General features: G+C 41.6%; 1 protein-coding gene across 1 annotated transcript; it reads right to left on the reverse strand.

Moving 5' to 3' along the window:
• Nucleotides 1–607: 607 nt before the first annotated feature.
• Nucleotides 608–17,695, reverse strand: LOC307035672 (sterile alpha motif domain-containing protein 10-like). Its single transcript, XM_079675297.1, has 5 exons — nt 17,341–17,695; nt 15,132–15,313; nt 5,547–5,715; nt 3,005–3,151; nt 608–885 (listed from the first exon to the last, which is right to left on the reverse strand). The coding sequence occupies exons 1-5, from the start codon at nt 17,351–17,353 to the stop codon at nt 863–865; spliced, it is 534 nt and encodes a 177-aa protein (XP_079531423.1). The 5' UTR covers nt 17,354–17,695; the 3' UTR covers nt 608–862.
• Between the last annotated feature and the right edge of the window lie 354 nt (nt 17,696–18,049).

Here is an 18,049-nt window from a genome sequence, read left to right on the forward strand (position 1 = left end):
CGGTTACCTGTCCGAGCGGGACGAGACTCGGCCCGTGACCTCTGCCTACACCGGGATCCCGAGACCTCGGAACCGGCACCGGCTGCTGGAAGCCATGGATGATGGATGGAGTCCGTCTGAACCGCGCTGTGGGATTGTGGGTAATGTAGTTCCTCGTCACGTCCTTCCTCACAGCTGCTCTCTCAAGGATCGCGCACACACCATCCTGACCACCACAGTGTGGAAAATAAAAGTACAGTCTGGCAAGTAGTATTATCATCACAATATACTTTAGGCAGAACGACCACTTTTGGAATAGTGTTGTATCACTGGATTATAATGAGTGATACAGAAAGGGAAACACCATTTTAATTTTGCAGATGATAAAGATGGAGCTAACTTTAATTTAACTTAATTACTTTTTTAATGCCAGATCTTTCAATGCATTATAGTTCAGGTAAGTCCATTTTATTTTTGTATTAATATAATGAACCTGCAAAGTGAGTAACTTGTCAACTACATGTATTAAATGTGCCTTTAGCATAGGCAAAGGAAAACACAAATATTGTGATGTTTTTATTTATTATAAAAGATTCAAAGAGAGAGAGAGAGAGAGAGAGAGAGAGAGAGAGAGAGAGAGAGAGAGAGAGAGAGAGCGAGAGAGTGAGTAAATCACACATTAGAGATAATATTTGATAACGCAGATTGTCTGGTGTTGTCGTCACAGTTCAGTTCAGTCCGTAGAGATTAGGTGAGGTTTCCTCTCGTCTGCAGATCTCTGATCGCTGGATGGATTTATTCCACATCTGATTCACATTAGAGTTCACCTGGGTAAAACAAAAATCCCATAATTCCACATAATCCACCTCTTCCAGGAATGTGGCTACGATATCCTTCCAAAGGTTCCTGGGAACACGGAGAGAGATTAAGATTTATTTTCACATTTAAAGCAAAAGGTCAACATTTCTGAACCTGCCAAACGTATTACACTTGTATATTATGTATTACACTTACACACAGGCAGATATACAACTAAGGGCTGTGAAATGATTAGTGTACGTTTTCAGATCCTTTGCTGCAGTAAAAGTGCTCAAACAACACGGTTAAAATACTTTTCTGCACGTACAAATCATGCAATCAAAATGTAGGCCTGACTCTGTCCAGACAACCTCGATAAAAAAGCATTTCTTCTCAAATTAAGGAAAGACCTGGTATTTTTTAAGCACATTAAAGCAATACGGCGCTTCACGTAAACATTAAGCATTGAAGAGCAAGAGAAACACAATCACAAAAGGAAGTTCAAGTACAAAACAATCACTAAAGAGCCAGGAGAAAGACAATGAAAACAGGCATAATAATTAAACAATAAAGTTACAGTGTAGTGTAAGAAACTAAAAAGATTTGATTAAATACAAGGCACAAACACGGCCGGTTATAAGTACGTTTATAAGTGTAAACGTACAAGATTGTGGACTTGTCATTGTTGAACAAAGCTGGTCCCCCTGTTTACAGTCTTTATGCTAAGCTACGCTAACCAGCCACTATTGTTTGGTTTCCATGGTAACACGTCTCTTTAGTAGCGCGCGCAACTGAAAGTCTGAGAGGGTGAGGCAGATATTCACAGTAAACAGAACAAGAATCGACAACTCGACCCTAGCTCACTCCTTTCCTGTAAAATGCAGGTCCAGCCCACACATATGCTCCATCAAGGATGGTGCTACAGTTGCACTTACAACTACAATTAGACCCTCTAGAAAAACGCGATTCTGCGATCGCAGAATTTACCGCATAATCAGCAAAATGGCGCAGATTTTTAAAAGGCCGCATATTTATCAAAAGGCCGCATAATCCCCTTATATTTCCACACAAAATTGAGAAGAAAAAAACGTTAACTCGTCTTGACGTGACGTCATCAGCTCGCGCATCACAGAATGTAAACAACACTGTATAGAGTGAACGTGTGGAGCTCACACGATAGAGAAAACACCAAGATGAAAAAATCTAATCCATCTCATTTACCGACGAACATTTCTACTAAAGACCGGGCAAAAAGTGGGGGGAAACTATTCTGCACCCCGTGCAACTGTGTGTTGGAGCATAAGAGAAAATCGACGGTGGCGACCCACTTTGATTCATTCAAACATTCGAAAATGCATTCTGCTGCTGCGGACAAGAAAGCCAAACGACTCACGCTCACCGAGGGATCAACCTCCAAAACCCTTTCGAGGGCTACAAGAAACGAGGTGAGTAGCCTACAAGATTGAAGCTGGTCAGATAACGAACGAGTAAAGGAAAACAGAATGAGGCGGAGAAGTGTGTGTGTGTGTGTGGGGGGGGGGGGGGGTGTGTGTGTGGGGGTGTGTGTGTGTGTGTGTGAGATTAAAATAGCCCAATTGCTTTTACAATAAATAAACATTGAATGTGTTTAATTGAATAGTAAAGGGGTTTAACGTTAGTGGCAGGTTGTGTGTGAGAGAGAATAAATAAGACAGCCCAATATTTAAAAAAATTGTTATTCTTTTTTCCCGCATATTTAGCATATTTCGCAACTTTCCGCATATTTCGCAATTTCACCGCATAAAATCACATAAAAACCCCGCATGTTTAATCGCATAATCAAGGATTTTAGCCCGCGTTTTTCTGGAGGGTCTATACAATAAGCATGTTAATGTTAATCTACAGCTCCGGCGATCCACTAGCACCACCCCCGGTTTTCAAATGCTCCCGATTTCTGAGGTCTCAAGTTTGGCAAGTATGGTCTGCCCTCACTGAGCTCAGGCCTGCCCCTCGGGCTGCTCTCAGTGTGTTGTCTCCCTGTTCCTGCCTGTTGGCGTCAGCTGATAGAGGCTATAGTGCTTTCTCTTGTTATAGACAATGTTGATTATTCTCTCTGAGCTAAATACACGGGTCTGAGTTAGAGATCTTCAGAACATGTCTTCTTGTGAATTCTCCGGCCGAGGCTCCAAATAAGCCGTCAGTGTTCCATCTGAGACTCCATTGATCCAGAAGTTTCCATCACACTCACCCTGCGCTCTGCTGAGCAGCTGCAGGTTGCGGCCCTCCTCCTGCACCTGCAGCTGCAACACCTGCTGCAGCAGCTCCTGCCGCAGCGTCTCCTGCACCAGACCCATCCTCTGCAGCTTCTCCCCGTTCAGACGCAGCAGCGCTCGGCCTGACAGACACACACATGCAGCTTTTATTATATCGTAACTCTGTAATCCACCTTCCTCTCAATCTCAATACGATCAGAGGAGGGAAGTAGAGGAGTGTGAATACTTTGTTACTGTACATGTTTCTGGTATCAGTACTTTACTCCACTTTTCACTTTGACTTCTTACATGTTGAACACAAATACCTGTACTTTCTACTTCTTACATGTTGAACTCAAATACCTGTACTTTCTACTTCTTACATGTTGAACACAAATACCTGTACTTTCTACTTCTTACATGTTGAACTCAAATACCTGTACTTTCTACTTCTCACATGTTGAACACAAATACCTGTACTTTCTACTTCTTACATGTTGAACCCAAATACCTGTACTTTCTACTTCTCACATGTTGAACCCAAATACCTGTACTTTCTACTTCTCACATGTTGAACCCAAATACCTGTACTTTCTACTTCTTACATGTTGAACTCAAATACCTGTACTTTCTACTTCTTACATGTTGAACTCAAATACCTGTACTTTCTACTTCTTACATGTTGAACTCAAATACCTGAACTTTCTACTTCTTACATGTTGAACACAAATACCTGTACTTTCTACTTCTCTCATGTTGAACTCAAATACCTGTACTTTCTACTTCTTACATGTTGAACACAAATACCTGTACTTTCTACTTCTTACATGTTGAACTCAAATACCTGTACTTTCTACTTCTCACATGTTGAACACAAATACCTGTACTTTCTACTTCTTACATGTTGAACCCAAATACCTGTACTTTGTACTTCTCACATGTTGAACCCAAATACCTGTACTTTCTACTTCTTACATGTTGAACTCAAATACCTGTACTTTCTACTTCTCACATGTTGAACCCAAATACCTGTACTTTCTACTTCTTACATGTTGAACACAAATACCTGTACTTTCTACTTCTCACATGTTGAACCCAAATACCTGTACTTTCTACTTCTTACATGTTGAACTCAAATACCTGTACTTTCTACTTCTTACATGTTGAACTCAAATACCTGTACTTTCTACTTCTTACATGTTGAACTCAAATACCTGAACTTTCTACTTCTTACATGTTGAACACAAATACCTGTACTTTCTACTTCTCTCATGTTGAACTCAAATACCTGTACTTTCTACTTCTTACATGTTGAACTCAAATACCTGAACTTTCTACTTCTTACATGTTGAACACAAATACCTGTACTTTCTACTTCTCTCATGTTGAACTCAAATACCTGTACTTTCTACTTCTTACATGTTGAACTCAAATACCTGTACTTTCTACTTCTCTCATGTTGAACTCAAATACCTGTACTTTCTACTTCTTACATGTTGAACTCAAATACCTGTACTTTCTACTTCTTACATGTTGAACACAAATACCTGTACTTTCTACTTCTCTCATGTTGAACACAAATACCTGTACTTTCTACTTCTCACATGTTGAACTCAAATACCTGTACTTTCTACTTCTTACATGTTGAACACAAATACCTGTACTTTCTACTTCTTACATGTTGAACACAAATACCTGTACTTTCTACTTCTCACATGTTGAACTCAAATACCTGTACTTTCTACTTCTTACATGTTGAACACAAATACCTGTACTTTCTACTTCTTACATGTTGAACACAAATACCTGTACTTTCTACTTCTCACATGTTGAACCCAAATACCTGTACTTTCTACTTCTCTCATTTTCCAAACAGGCTGGTTCCTTTAGTCTGAATGTTTGTTTGGTGGCGTGATCATTATTATTTAGAGTCATTGCGTGCCTATTGATTTGAACACGATCCGTGTATCCATCATTTCCTGGTCTTCTCTAAAGAAGAGGGACCAATGGAAACGTTGTCATGTTGCCGTTGGTCACCATGGAAACATTCATTAGCTAACAATGACATTATTGTTCTATTAATATAAAGGGAGGTCAGGTACTCTTTAAAACAGCTGCTAGTTATGGGTACTTTTTACTGAAGTACATTTCAAAGCCTCTTTACTTTTCTCAATCTTTATTTATTTATATAGTGCATTTAAAGCAACCTCAGTTGACCAAAGTGCTGTACAGGGAATACATACTTGTTTTATGACTGTTTTGATTGTGTGTTTTAAGATAGTCTGTAACTGTGCTGTTACCATCCTTGGGCCAGGACTATCTTGAAAAATAGATGTTTCTGTTTAAATAAAGGTAAAAAAAAAGGTAAAAAGCACAATAACTAGAAACATTTAAAAACATATTGAAATATCAAAATGTAATGTTGAGCTAGTATTAAAAGCCAGTGCAAAGAGGTGAGTTTTAGCACAGATTAAAAAGTTCAATAGCCTGAGCAGTTGGGAGTTGTCCCTCTCGTGTATATCTTTAAAGAGTGATCACCTGTGATGGCGTGCTGAGAGAACGCCTCCACGTAGGTCAGGTAGTTGTGTGGACAGTGCTTCTTCAGCCATTTACACACGTCCTGCTGCGACCACATCACCACGGGCCGGATCAGGCTGGGCTGCGTCGGGCTCGTGTGATAAATCCCATAGTTATCACTGGAGCGGTACTGCAGACAGAAAAACAAAGAAGAAGAAGAACTATGAGAAGAGAGGGCCGCGCAGAATGTCTCTTTTCTAACATTCAAAGCTTCTCCAATGAAGCTTTCAAAGTCTCGTGGCGGAACCGTGTGGCACAGTGGATTGGTGCGTTGGTGTTGGGATCAGGGGAGCACAGGTTCAAACCCCACTGCAGTCAGCATGTCGTTGTGTCCTTGAGACACTTCACCCCAAAGTGCTCCTGTGGGGATTGTCCACAGTATTGAGTATGTGAGTCGCCTTGGATACAAGCGTCTAAGAAGTGACATGTCATGTCATGTTTTATGAGGCTATTTCACAAAATAAATATATATTTACTGCAATTGTTTTTTAATAAATGTAGCATTTTCTGTTAGACTGCTGCTATGAATATAAGGTGGTTAGATAAAATCACAAAAAAGATTATTACTAACATTAATAACTATGACAAAAAAAAATCTATCTTTTTATAGTGAATGTTGCGTTGTTAAGTTGTGTTTAAACTTAACAACGCTCTCATGATTGGATCAAACGAGTCTCAAACTGATTATTTTGAAAGTATAGAAAGTTATTTGGACATTAAAGATGGAGCTAGAGCCGCCACCTGCTCCATAGCTTCTCTCTGGACACACTGTACATCTTACATTTATTTTTAATGTAATATTCCATTGCCTGCTCTCTTAATGTTAATAATATCCGGTCTACTGTTTATGTTCTACTTTTTAATACTGCCTTAATTCTATTTTGTGAAGTTTAAATTCTAGTATTGTTTATTTGTTCTACTTAATGTATGTGCAATGCCTTGTTTTGTTTTGTTGGTTTTTATGCAGCTGCAATGCAAACATCTCTCAATTTGGGATCAATAAAGTACCTCTAATCTTATTTAGCTTAGCTTAGCATACAGACTGGAAACAGGGGGAAACTGCTAGCCTGGATCGAATATAGAATATATCTTTATTGTCATCATGTCCTTGGCAACTCTCACTGCAGTAAGACATAGACACAATAAATCAATAAATAAGAGTGGTAAAAGCAGAGGTAGTAACGATGACAGTGCAACGAGATCAGATTCAGTGTCTTTGAGGGGTGGAGTTTGAGTGTGTGTGTGTGTGTGTGTGTGTGTGTGTGTGTGTGTGTGTGTGTGTGTGTGTGTGTGTGTGTGTGTGTGTGTGTGGTGTGTGGGTGTGTGTCTGTCTGTCTGTCTGTCTGTCTGTCTGTCTGTCTGTCTGTCTGTCTGTCTGTCTGTCTGTCTGTCTGTCTGTCTGTCTGTCTGTCTGTCTGTCTGTCTGTCTGTCTGTCTGTCTGTCTGTCTGTCTGTCTGTGTGTGTGTGTGTGTGTGTGTGTGTGTGTGTGTGTGTGTGTGTGTGTGTGTGTGTGTGTGTGTGTGTGTGTGTGTGTGTGTGTGTGTGTGTGTGTGTGTGTGTCCACAGCTTCACATCCTGAGCATCTTTTGAGAATACAGATCTGGATCTCAGGATCTCTTTATTCTTAGAAGACGCTCAGGAGGATGAGACGCTGTGCAGGACCAATCACACTGAGCCTTTGATCAGTCAGTCAGCGTTTAAACATTCAGCAGCCTCAGCGCTTCCCTCACTGGAGGTTTGCTCAGAAGCTGGAAAGTGCTACGAAAAAAACTAAAAGTTGGCTTTCAGGGCGGAGTGGAGGTCGGCCTCGTGTCAGACCGATGACTGTCAAGATATTCTACCATCTTTAGAGTTTATTTCAATAAGAAATGCTCTTTAATAACAATTATATTAGTAAGTATTTACCTTCATCTGCTCATGTTTCAGAGTTGTAGGGCAACATCTAATCATTACTTTAATTATCCATTCATCTGCAAGTCAGTTTTTAGACTAATTAACTAATTAATAGTGTGGTCAATAACAAGTCAGACAATAGTGAAAAATATCAGTTTGAATGTTTTTGTCAGTTTGAAACACAAAGATATTCACTTTCATTTGATATAAAATCAGAGCACACAAAACAGCATTTTCTGACTTTTAAAACTAATTACATTTTAGTACGATAAACATTTTGTCTATTGACTAATCAGTGCAGTTCTACATTATTGTGCAAATCGTTTTGTTTAAGGGTACATTTCTGAGATTTCACTAGATCTGAAGAACCAGCCATAGCCATTCAAATAACCTTTGATAACATTTCCTCTACAGTAAATATTTCTGTATTTGCTTCAAAATGTCCTATTTGGATTTTCTTTTCTGTCAAACAATAAATACATCCTATAAGTTTTTTAAAAAGTGTCTACTGTGATGCAACACACTAACCAATGAAGGAAATTAGTAGGGTTATAAACGGATTACACAGGACAAAGTAGTTTTGGTTCACTGAAAACTGAACTAGTCTCAATTTGATTTCTTATGTTGTGTGTCTGCTTGTTTGGTGAGCACACAATGAGCTTCATTAGGTTCACCATCAACATTTAAATCAAATAAACTCAGCCCCAAGTTCACTTTTAAAACTCTGTCTCAGCAGTGAAGAGATAAGTTCCTCCAGGTCACTTCCATTACTTCCAGGTCACTTCCATTATGCTAATTTCAGATCTCTGTTTGGAGAGCCTGGCTGCAGCTCGGACTAAACCGAGAGATGATTACGCACTTCAGATTAGCACAAAGTAAACGGTCGTGCCGTCAAGGGCAACACTTTCCCTCTCATGTAGAACTTGTTTCAAACTAAAAACAGTAAATAATCAAGCAATGGTTGCGAGGTGTGATTCTTTTTTAAAGGTGTTGGAAAGTAAAGTATTGAAATAGGCTTTAATACTTTGATAGGTGTTCGTATTGAACTGGTTTTGGTCTGAGGATGTATGATATTGAGGGATATGTATTTGCTGTGAGTGGAATCCAAGTTGCTTTATGGATCATTCAAAGTCTTAAAGAGGCGGGGCTTTGCAAATATAGCAACATTCTTCAAAACTTGATTAACATAATTTCACATCTCGATCACATGCTAAATTCTATTGGAGTACATATTTCTGGTGAGTCAATGCATCGACAGTCTATGTGCAATAACTGCATTGTTATGCTCCTGGTTGAGGATGTATTTGACGATTTAAAAGGGTGCGAGGGCATCAGCTTTTCTGCTAAAGTCAGAGTTACTACAGAGAATATTTAATTAAAGCAAGGCCCCGTTGCCACGGAGACGAAACGGGTTGTATCCGCTAAAGTTCTTTATCGTAGACGGTTCGTCCACACGAGGCCGAAGCGGAGCCGCGGCTTCGGAGCCCGAAAACGATACACTTTGATAACGGCTCCCTAAGTGGGTAGCTCAGGGGACGAAACGCTTGCGGCTCCGTGTGCACGCCCCTTACGATCATAGCCCCGCCTCTCCCCACCTCTCCTGCTCACCCCCGCATCATTGCTGATGTGTTTCGCCAACAACAACAACAACAACAATGGCGGATCACAGGGTTGGGTTCGTGCTCCAGACGCTACTGACCATGATACAGATGTTAGTGCAACATCCACAGTTCCTCTACCACAACCATCAGCAACAAGTGGACATGGAGAACTACATGAACTACATGTTGCTAAATCCACCGCGGAGAATAAACAGAAGGGCAACCATGCTCGGGGTCTTCTTTGTTGTTTATGGTGTATTTTGTGGCGGAAGTACAGCGCCACTTACAGGCCCGGCATATGTACTACAGCGTCTCCAGCGGGTTGAGCGGGTCGAGCGTGGACGGACACGTTTATTGAGCCGATACCGTGTGGACGGAAGACTTTTTCTGATATCGACTTTGGTTTATTTTCGTCTCCGTGTGGACGGGGCCTTAAGTGGGCTCACAATAAAACAGCGAAAGGAAAGGTAAGGTAAGTAGAGAGAGCAAAGCATCGTAGGACTAGGACAATGTGCAGGTGACAGAATAACTTAAATCAAAGCCTTGAAAGGAAGAGAATTTGGAAGAGGAATGTCAGAAACTCTTTGCATCGTTTAATATTTTCATACGTGTGGCAGAGGAGCTGCTTCTGTCACAACACCCGGAGATAATGGGGATCAAAACACACAAACAAACAATCAAGGACACAATCAGAGCACAGAGCTTCCTGATTCCTGACTCTCTGTTCTACCGTTATCATTAGCTTTTATCTGAATACTTCCTGCTCTGCACTTTCCTTTCCTTTGACCCCACCCTCTCCTCTGTTGACACGTGTGTGCTGCCTAATTCCTGCCATGTATGGGTCAGTGTGTGAATATTAAACTTCTAGATTGGGTCTCTGTATGCATGCATGTATTTAATTACCACACAGAGCAGCGGTACGTCTCATACTGTTTTCGAGCTGCAAGTCAAGATGTTCCATATTAACCAAACTGCCTTTTTAGTTGACAAAGGGATTCATTGTTTGACCACTAAATGTGAAAAATGTCAAATTCAAAATATCCTAAAGCCAAAGGTAATTAGCGAACAGCTTCTTCTGGACGACCAATATTTTATTGTATAAAATAAGAGGAATAAAACGTATTCTCCTTTTTGTTTAGACGTTGGCAGTGAAGAGTGTCTGGTGTCGTGGCTGGGAACCGGACAAATGATCATTACTGTACTGTTGAGGGAGAATATAATGAGTGTTGGCTGTTTCTGATCCCACAGCAACATGCACAGTATGCTGGAGCTTAAACATGAAAGCTGTATGTTCAGCGTCTGACTTCAGGAAGTCCCTGTTGTTATACATCGTTGGCTGGCGCTCCAACACGTTGTGATGAGACGTCTTTAAGTGGTCTAATCTCATCAAGGTGTGATTATTCAAAGAGGACCTTCACCTTCATCTTTACCAAATATTGCACAAGTCCATTTTGTGATTTCAATCAAACGATGGTAGGTTGTTTTTTAGAAGAAAAGTAGTAAAACTAGCTTTTATTTTTAATCGAATATATTTAACTAGTTACCCTCCTAAAATATATAATAAAGATGTGTTTGTTGTTATAGAAACATGCAGAGAAGAGTAACTCAAATTAACACACACACACACACACACACACACACACACACACACACACACACACACACACACGCAGGCCCAAAGACAGGGGCTTTCTTCACTTTTAACCAACAGCTTTAAATGAGGACAGTTTACAGAAAAGTGGATGCTCCTATCAGACGAAGAAGGCGGCTATCAAATCAACTCTGACGCTGAATCTCATAGAAATGTTTATCAGTGTGTATCAGAGTGTGTATCAGAGTGTGTATCAGAGTGTGTATCAGAGTGTATCAGAGTGTGTATCAGAGTGTGTATCAGAGTGTGTATCAGTGTGTGTATCAGTGTGTGTATCAGAGTGTGTATCAGAGTGTGTATCAGAGTGTGTATCAGAGTGTGTATCAGTGTGTGTATCAGAGTGTGTATCAGAGTGTGTATCAGTGTGTGTATCAGAGTGTGTATCAGAGTGTGTATCAGTGTGTGTATCAGAGTGTGTATCAGAGTGTGTATCAGAGTGTGTATCAGAGTGTGTATCAGTGTGTGTATCAGAGTGTGTATCAGAGTGTGTATCAGAGTGTGTATCAGAGTGTGTATCAGAGTGTGTATCAGAGTGTGTATCAGTGTGTGTATCAGAGTGTGTATCAGAGTGTGTATCAGAGTGTATCAGTGTGTGTATCAGAGTGTGTATCAGAGTGTGTATCAGAGTGTGTATCAGTGTGTGTATCAGAGTGTGTATCAGAGTGTGTATCAGAGTGTGTATCAGAGTGTGTATCAGTGTGTGTATCAGAGTGTGTATCAGAGTGTGTATCAGTGTGTGTATCAGAGTGTGTATCAGAGTGTGTATCAGAGTGTGTATCAGAGTGTGTATCAGTGTGTGTATCAGAGTGTGTATCAGAGTGTGTATCAGAGTGTGTATCAGAGTGTGTATCAGAGTGTGTATCAGTGTGTGTATCAGAGTGTGTATCAGAGTGTGTATCAGAGTGTATCAGAGTGTATCAGAGTGTGTATCAGAGTGTATCAGTGTGTATCAGTGTGTATCAGTGTGTATCAGTGTGTATCAGTGTGTGTATCAGAGTGTGTATCAGAGTTTGTATCAGAGTTTGTATCAGAGTGTGTATCAGAGTGTGTATCAGAGTGTGTATCAGAGTGTATCAGAGTGTATCAGAGTGTGTATCAGAGTTTGTATCAGAGTGTGTATCAGAGTTTGTATCAGAGTGTGTATCAGAGTGTGTATCAGAGTGTATCAGAGTGTATCAGAGTTTGTATCAGAGTTTGTATCAGAGTGTGTATCAGAGTGTGTATCAGAGTGTATCAGAGTGTATCAGAGTTTGTATCAGAGTGTATATCAGTGTGTGTATCAGAGTGTGTATCAGAGTGTATCAGAGTGTGTATCAGAGTGTGTATCAGAGTGTGTATCAGAGTGTGTATCAGTGTGTGTATCAGAGTGTGTATCAGAGTGTGTATCAGAGTGTGTATCAGAGTGTGTATCAGAGTGTATCAGAGTGTGTATCAGAGTGTATCAGAGTGTGTATCAGAGTGTGTATCAGAGTGTATCAGAGTGTGTATCAGAGTGTGTATCAGTGTGTATCAGAGTGTATCAGAGTGTGTATCAGAGTGTGTATCAGTGTGTATCAGTGTGTATCAGTGTGTGTATCAGAGTGTATCAGTGTGTGTATCAGAGTGTGTATCAGAGTGTATCAGAGTGTGTATCAGAGTGTGTATCAGAGTGTGTATCAGAGTGTATCAGAGTGTGTATCAGAGTGTGTATCAGAGTGTGTATCAGAGTGTGTATCAGAGTGTATCAGAGTGTGTATCAGAGTGTGTATCAGTGTGTATCAGAGTGTATCAGAGTGTGTATCAGAGTGTGTATCAGTGTGTATCAGTGTGTATCAGTGTGTGTATCAGAGTGTGTATCAGTGTGTGTATCAGAGTGTATCAGAGTGTATCAGAGTGTGTATCAGAGTGTGTATCAGTGTGTGTATCAGAGTGTATCAGAGTGTGTATCAGAGTGTGTATCAGAGTGTATCAGAGTGTGTATCAGAGTGTGTATCAGAGTGTATCAGAGTGTGTATCAGAGTGTGTATCAGAGTGTGTATCAGAGTGTATCAGAGTGTGTATCAGAGTGTGTATCAGAGTGTATCAGAGTGTGTATCAGAGTGTGTATCAGAGTGTATCAGAGTGTGTATCAGAGTGTGTATCAGAGTGTATATCAGTGTGTATCAGAGTGTGTATCAGAGTGTGTATCAGAGTGTGTATCAGAGTGTATCAGAGTGTATCAGAGTGTGTATCAGAGTGTGTATCAGAGTGTGTATCAGAGTGTATCAGAGTGTGTATCAGAGTGTGTATCAGAGTGTGTATCAGAGTGTGTATCAGAGTGTATATCAGTGTGTATCAGAGTGTGTATCAGAGTGTGTATCAGAGTGTGTATCAGAGTGTATCAGAGTGTGTATCAGAGTGTGTATCAGAGTGTATATCAGTGTGTATCAGAGTGTGTATCAGAGTGTGTATCAGAGTGTGTATCAGAGTGTGTATCAGAGTGTGTATCAGAGTGTGTATCAGAGTGTGTGTATCAGAGTGTATATCAGAGTGTGTATCAGAGTGTGTATCAGTGTGTGTATCAGAGTGTGTATCAGAGTGTGTACCGTTAAAGTGCATTATGTTCCTGCTCCGTGTTGCAGGGCCGCTCTATTTAAAGCTAAAAGCCTGTTAGAGCCCGCCCCCCCGCAGGGCAGAGCGACTTCCTTTCTCTGCTAACAAAGCGTTCATCTGTAACAATGTGGGGAGCCCGGACCCATTGACTTCACTATGAGATTCTGCTTTCAGACATTTCTGTACAGAAATCTGAGCGAGAGGTCAGTGAACACCAGCGAAAGATGTTTGCATGTGTGGTCGTGTTTTAAGGAAATAAGAGAACTATTTGTTTTGATGATTTTTAGAGGAAGCAGTAGATTTGTTGTGTGTCTTCAAGACGAAGGGATGCAGCGGGACGGATCATTAAAAGGAAAGTTGGATACACATGTTTGGGCTATAATGGTCTATTTTCTGCAACCACTATGGATCACAATCATTATTTTCAATTCAATATTAAGAAGTGTTTGCTTCAAATCAAACTATTTCGATAATCAGATTGGGTAACTTTTAATTCCAGCTTCTTAACGTGAATATGTTCTGGTTTCTTCATTCCTTTAATATCTCTGATTTGTTGACATAACAACAACAACAACCAGATAATCGACATGTTTCGCCATTTGTTTTTTCATTTGACAGACCAAATGAAGAATGGATTCATATAAAGTAGTCCTTGATGAAAATAATCGCTAGCTGCCGACGTAATGGCCATTAGCTTTTGTTGAGTTCTATCACGCCTGATGTAGCAGGAACAAAGATGGAGAATTAACCCATGAGAGCAGGAAGCAGGTCGATGCGCCCAGTGCTCGAGCTGCAAACATCAATCCATACGTTTTCAACTATTAAATTAAACTCCAAACTTTTTAAGCCAAAAAAAAGCTCATTCTTAAACGTTTCAATCTTCTGGTTTCGTTACTCCTCTCCCCTCTGATTCAATAACTTGAAGGTGCGGACAAAACACGACGTTTAAGATCTGAATAACAGTGTTGAGATGAATCGACGATGGAATCAATAGTTTGTTGCGGCCCTGATGGCCTTCACCATTTGTTGAGTAGCATCAAGTTTAATTTAGCAGGAATAGAGCGGTGCAGTGATGATGTATTTTTGTAGTTCGACCCTGAAGGAAGCTGCTGGTTCCCTCCACAGAAAGCAACAGGATTTCTCCAGAGGATTTTGGAATATTGTAAAAAATAAGATCTTTGGAAACAAACCTGTTTGATAAATGCACGTTTTGTTCAGCCGGATAATCTCCACATGTCTACCCGACTTTCATAATGAATCATAAATCTAATCTCCAGAAGCTAAATGCTAACGTTATGCTATAAAGGAACTACAGCCGAGTCCAGCGGCACGACTTCAACGTCACGCCAACTTCAGATCCATATTCAAACACAGAGTTTAAATGGTTCAAGTTGAAGCGTTTGTTTGAACAGTCTGCAGGAGGCAGGGACTTGCTTTCAAGCAGAACAGAAACTAACTTAGAGGAGTGTTTACGTGTTCGGCGTCATGACGTACAACGGCCTCCACGACTTCTGTAGTCCTATTCAGCCACTTGGTAACAACCATCGTTTCTCAGACACGTCCACTCTTCAGAAATCACCAGTGGGGTCACTGCTGATGATTTAATGTCCTAGAACAAAACGTGATCCGTCTCTTCAATGAGTCTCAACCACAGACCTTAGTTCAGATATTTTCCAAAATCCTATGGAGAGATCCCATTGGCTCTGAGACGAGGGAACAGGAAGTGGTGAAATGCTAACTCACTTCCTGGTTTTAAGACTCATTCCTGCACCACTCTATCTCCTGAGCGTGGAGAGTGAACAGCAGTCAGTGTCTCCTGCTCTCAGTACCTGCAGGGCCCCGGTGCCCGGCTGCTGCAAAAGCTTCACCGCTCGACCTCCTGCTGACTTCTGCCCGCGGCCATCGTGCCAGGTTAGATTCCCGCCTGTGCGTCGACTCAGCTGGTGCTTGAAGTCCTCGGGCAGAGCTCTGTACTCCACAGCCGGCCTGACGAAACTGAAACTGGCCGCCGCTGGAGAGATGAAAGCAAGAGGCATAATGATTAGACAGCTGGGTATCCATGCTACTTCCTGCTCTGCATTTTCCTTTCACTTTACTTGTGTTGTGTTGTGAGCACACTTCACTCTCTGCGCTGTTGACACGTATGTGCTGCCTTAATCCTGCCATTCATGGGTCAGTGTGAAGATGTTAAACTTCTGAATTGGGTCTTTGTATTCATGCATTTAATTAGTTTTGTCGCCGCAAAAATGCCATTTCTCCTCGAGCTGCAAGTCATGATTTTCCGTATTAACCAAACGGCCTATTTGGTTGACAAAGGGATTCATTGTTTGAACAATAAATATGAAACATGTCAAGATCACAATATCCTAAAGCCAAAGGCAGCTTATTCTGTACAACCAATATTTGTATTTGATCAAATAAGAGGAATAAATATTGCAGACGCCGTTAGTCAAGAGTGTTTGGTATTCTGGCTGGAAAACTGACACATTATAATTATCTTCCTGCAACAATACATGCTACAACAATGCGGCTACGTGAGTTGAAAAACAAAAAGGGATGATGTCACTGTGGAACCTGCTCGTACCTGTTTTACTGAGCAGCTGTGAGGTAAGCTTCACAGACACCTGAGCCTGGAGCACCTGGGTCATTCAGGAAGTCAGTGTCTGTGCAGTCTGTGTGTGAAATGTCAGGTCCTGTGAGAGGAGAAACGTTCTCTTCATAACGAGGAGGCATGCAGGCAGACATCCAAACTCCTACACAGCGGGGGGGGGGCTTCCAACAGCCAGTAATTACAAAAAGTGTGGATCTACAGTAAACAAACTGTTACTGGCAGAAAGCCACGGGTCATTACTGATTCATGCGCCAGATTGGGAGAATGTTCTCACCGTGTTTGAAGCCATGGTGCAGCTGTGTGTGTGTTAGCGAGCCTCGCTAGATATCTTCAACTGAGAAGAGGAGGATTTGAAAAGAGGACAACACGAGAGCGGGGACGCGGGTTGCAGGAGATGAAAGAGTGTCTTTTAGTTTTCTGTCACTCCACATCTGAGCATGTCGACCCGCTGAGAGCCGAGCTGAGTCCTGCAATCATCGAGGCAAGCCAGTGGCATTATGACTCTGATTGCCATCTTTGGTTTCTTTGAGCTGAAACTGCAAGGCTCTGTGTGTATACGCTCCTCCAGAGCCATCCCCCCCAGGATGCAGCTGTACCCACAAACGTGCCCTTTTCCCGGATTAAACACATTTAATAAACACCACTTGTCAGGCCCAACCTTTTCCTTCCATGGGAGGAAAATAGTCCTCATTAGCTTGCACGCATATAAATTGCAAGCACCGAAGATAAAACTCTTCCATGCACAAAGATGTTGTGAATAATCTCCTGCAGGCAACATGTTTCACTCGGTATTGAATCTGCTCTGTGGATCACTTTACATTTCACTCAGGCTTTTACCCAAAGTGACCTAAAATAAGTGCAATCAACCATGAGGGTCCAAATTTAGAATCTTGCAAGTGCATTAGCTTCAAATAAGCTGTCAAGTTTAAGTGCATTCAACAGGGGGCAAAGCAGATCCTGCAATAGCTTTTTTTTTTACACAGAGTAGCATTCCTGATCAAAAAAAAATATATATATGTATTTATATCATTCGACACATGTAGAAACTGAAATGCTAAACTGACCACAACAACAGTGAGCATTAGACTGGGTCGCTGTCCTTTCAGCACCAAGTCACTGACCACCAGCAGACCCCCCTTTACCTACATCTGCATACTGTCTCTATATTGTGCAAACAGCTGAGTTTAAGCAGCTGTATCATAGTTCCTATTCCCTAAAGTAGTTTTATTGTCATGTTTAAACCTCACACTGTGTCCTCTCTCCTGTCACAGCAGGCTTGTTATCAACAGACCACTAACCCACTTGGCAAACCGGTCTCACGAGGATTGAGTTAAACCAACAAGCTCGACGTCGAACTTTCTCCCCTTTTTTTTTAAAGGACAATTTAAACTCATTGATTATAATTGAATAAACAGAGAGTGGCTTACCGTCCACAGCCATGATGGTGTTTCCGTTTCGGGTTCAGTGAGAGTCTCCCATGTCTCCGCTGACCCCCGGGCTGCGGCTCCTGCTGCCCGCCTCTCCGCGCTATATTTACCGGGAAAAGTTTGAGAGGCTCGGCAGGAGGAGTGACGCTACCCGGACAGCCGGTAAAATGCGATAAAAAGCAGCTCCTGTGCGTTTCTCGTAGTTTCTGTTGGACAGGAATGTTCCCGAGCAGCTGGACGGCTGGATCCACTGGCTCCCGGCGTGCACGCGCGCTCGTTCACGTGTGTGTGTTTTTATATGTGTGTCGTGAGAATGGGACGTGCGGCTTCTTCTCAGAGCAGCCCGGGCTCAGAGTGCTGCTCCGGGCCTGTAATTACAGCGGAGCGAAAGAAAAGGCTTCTCATCACTGCACCGTCAAGAAAGAGGGCTCTGTGTGTGTGTGTGTGTGTGTGTGTGTGTGTGTGTGTGTGTGTGTGTGTGTGTGTGTGTGTGTGTGTGTGTGTGTGTGTGTGTGTGTGTGTGTGTGTGTGTGTGTGTGTGTGTGTGTGTGTGTGTGTGTGCACCCAGCTGCACACTTTTATTTACACACTTATTTTATCACCTTTCACTTTTAATGAACATGTGTTGCCTGTTTACTGCCTCTTGAACAACATGTGGTTGAACAGCAGTTACCACATTTTATTATTTTAAGTAGTTTACTGGTAAATC

This window comes from Notothenia rossii (genome assembly GCF_949606895.1).
Source record: "Notothenia rossii genome assembly, chromosome: 4".
NCBI lineage: Eukaryota > Metazoa > Chordata > Actinopteri > Perciformes > Nototheniidae > Notothenia > Notothenia rossii.

What these genes read in the sequence shown, in the direction of transcription:
- LOC307035672 (XM_079675297.1), bottom strand. An exon ending in CGGGCACCGGGGCCCTGCAG is followed by an intron (nt 5,716 to 15,131) that starts GTACTGAGAGCA and finishes TTCTGTCTGCAG; the next exon opens with TACCGCTCCAGTGATAACTA. An exon ending in CTCTCAGCACGCCATCACAG is followed by an intron (nt 3,152 to 5,546) that starts GTGATCACTCTT and finishes TGTGTCTGTCAG; the next exon opens with GCCGAGCGCTGCTGCGTCTG.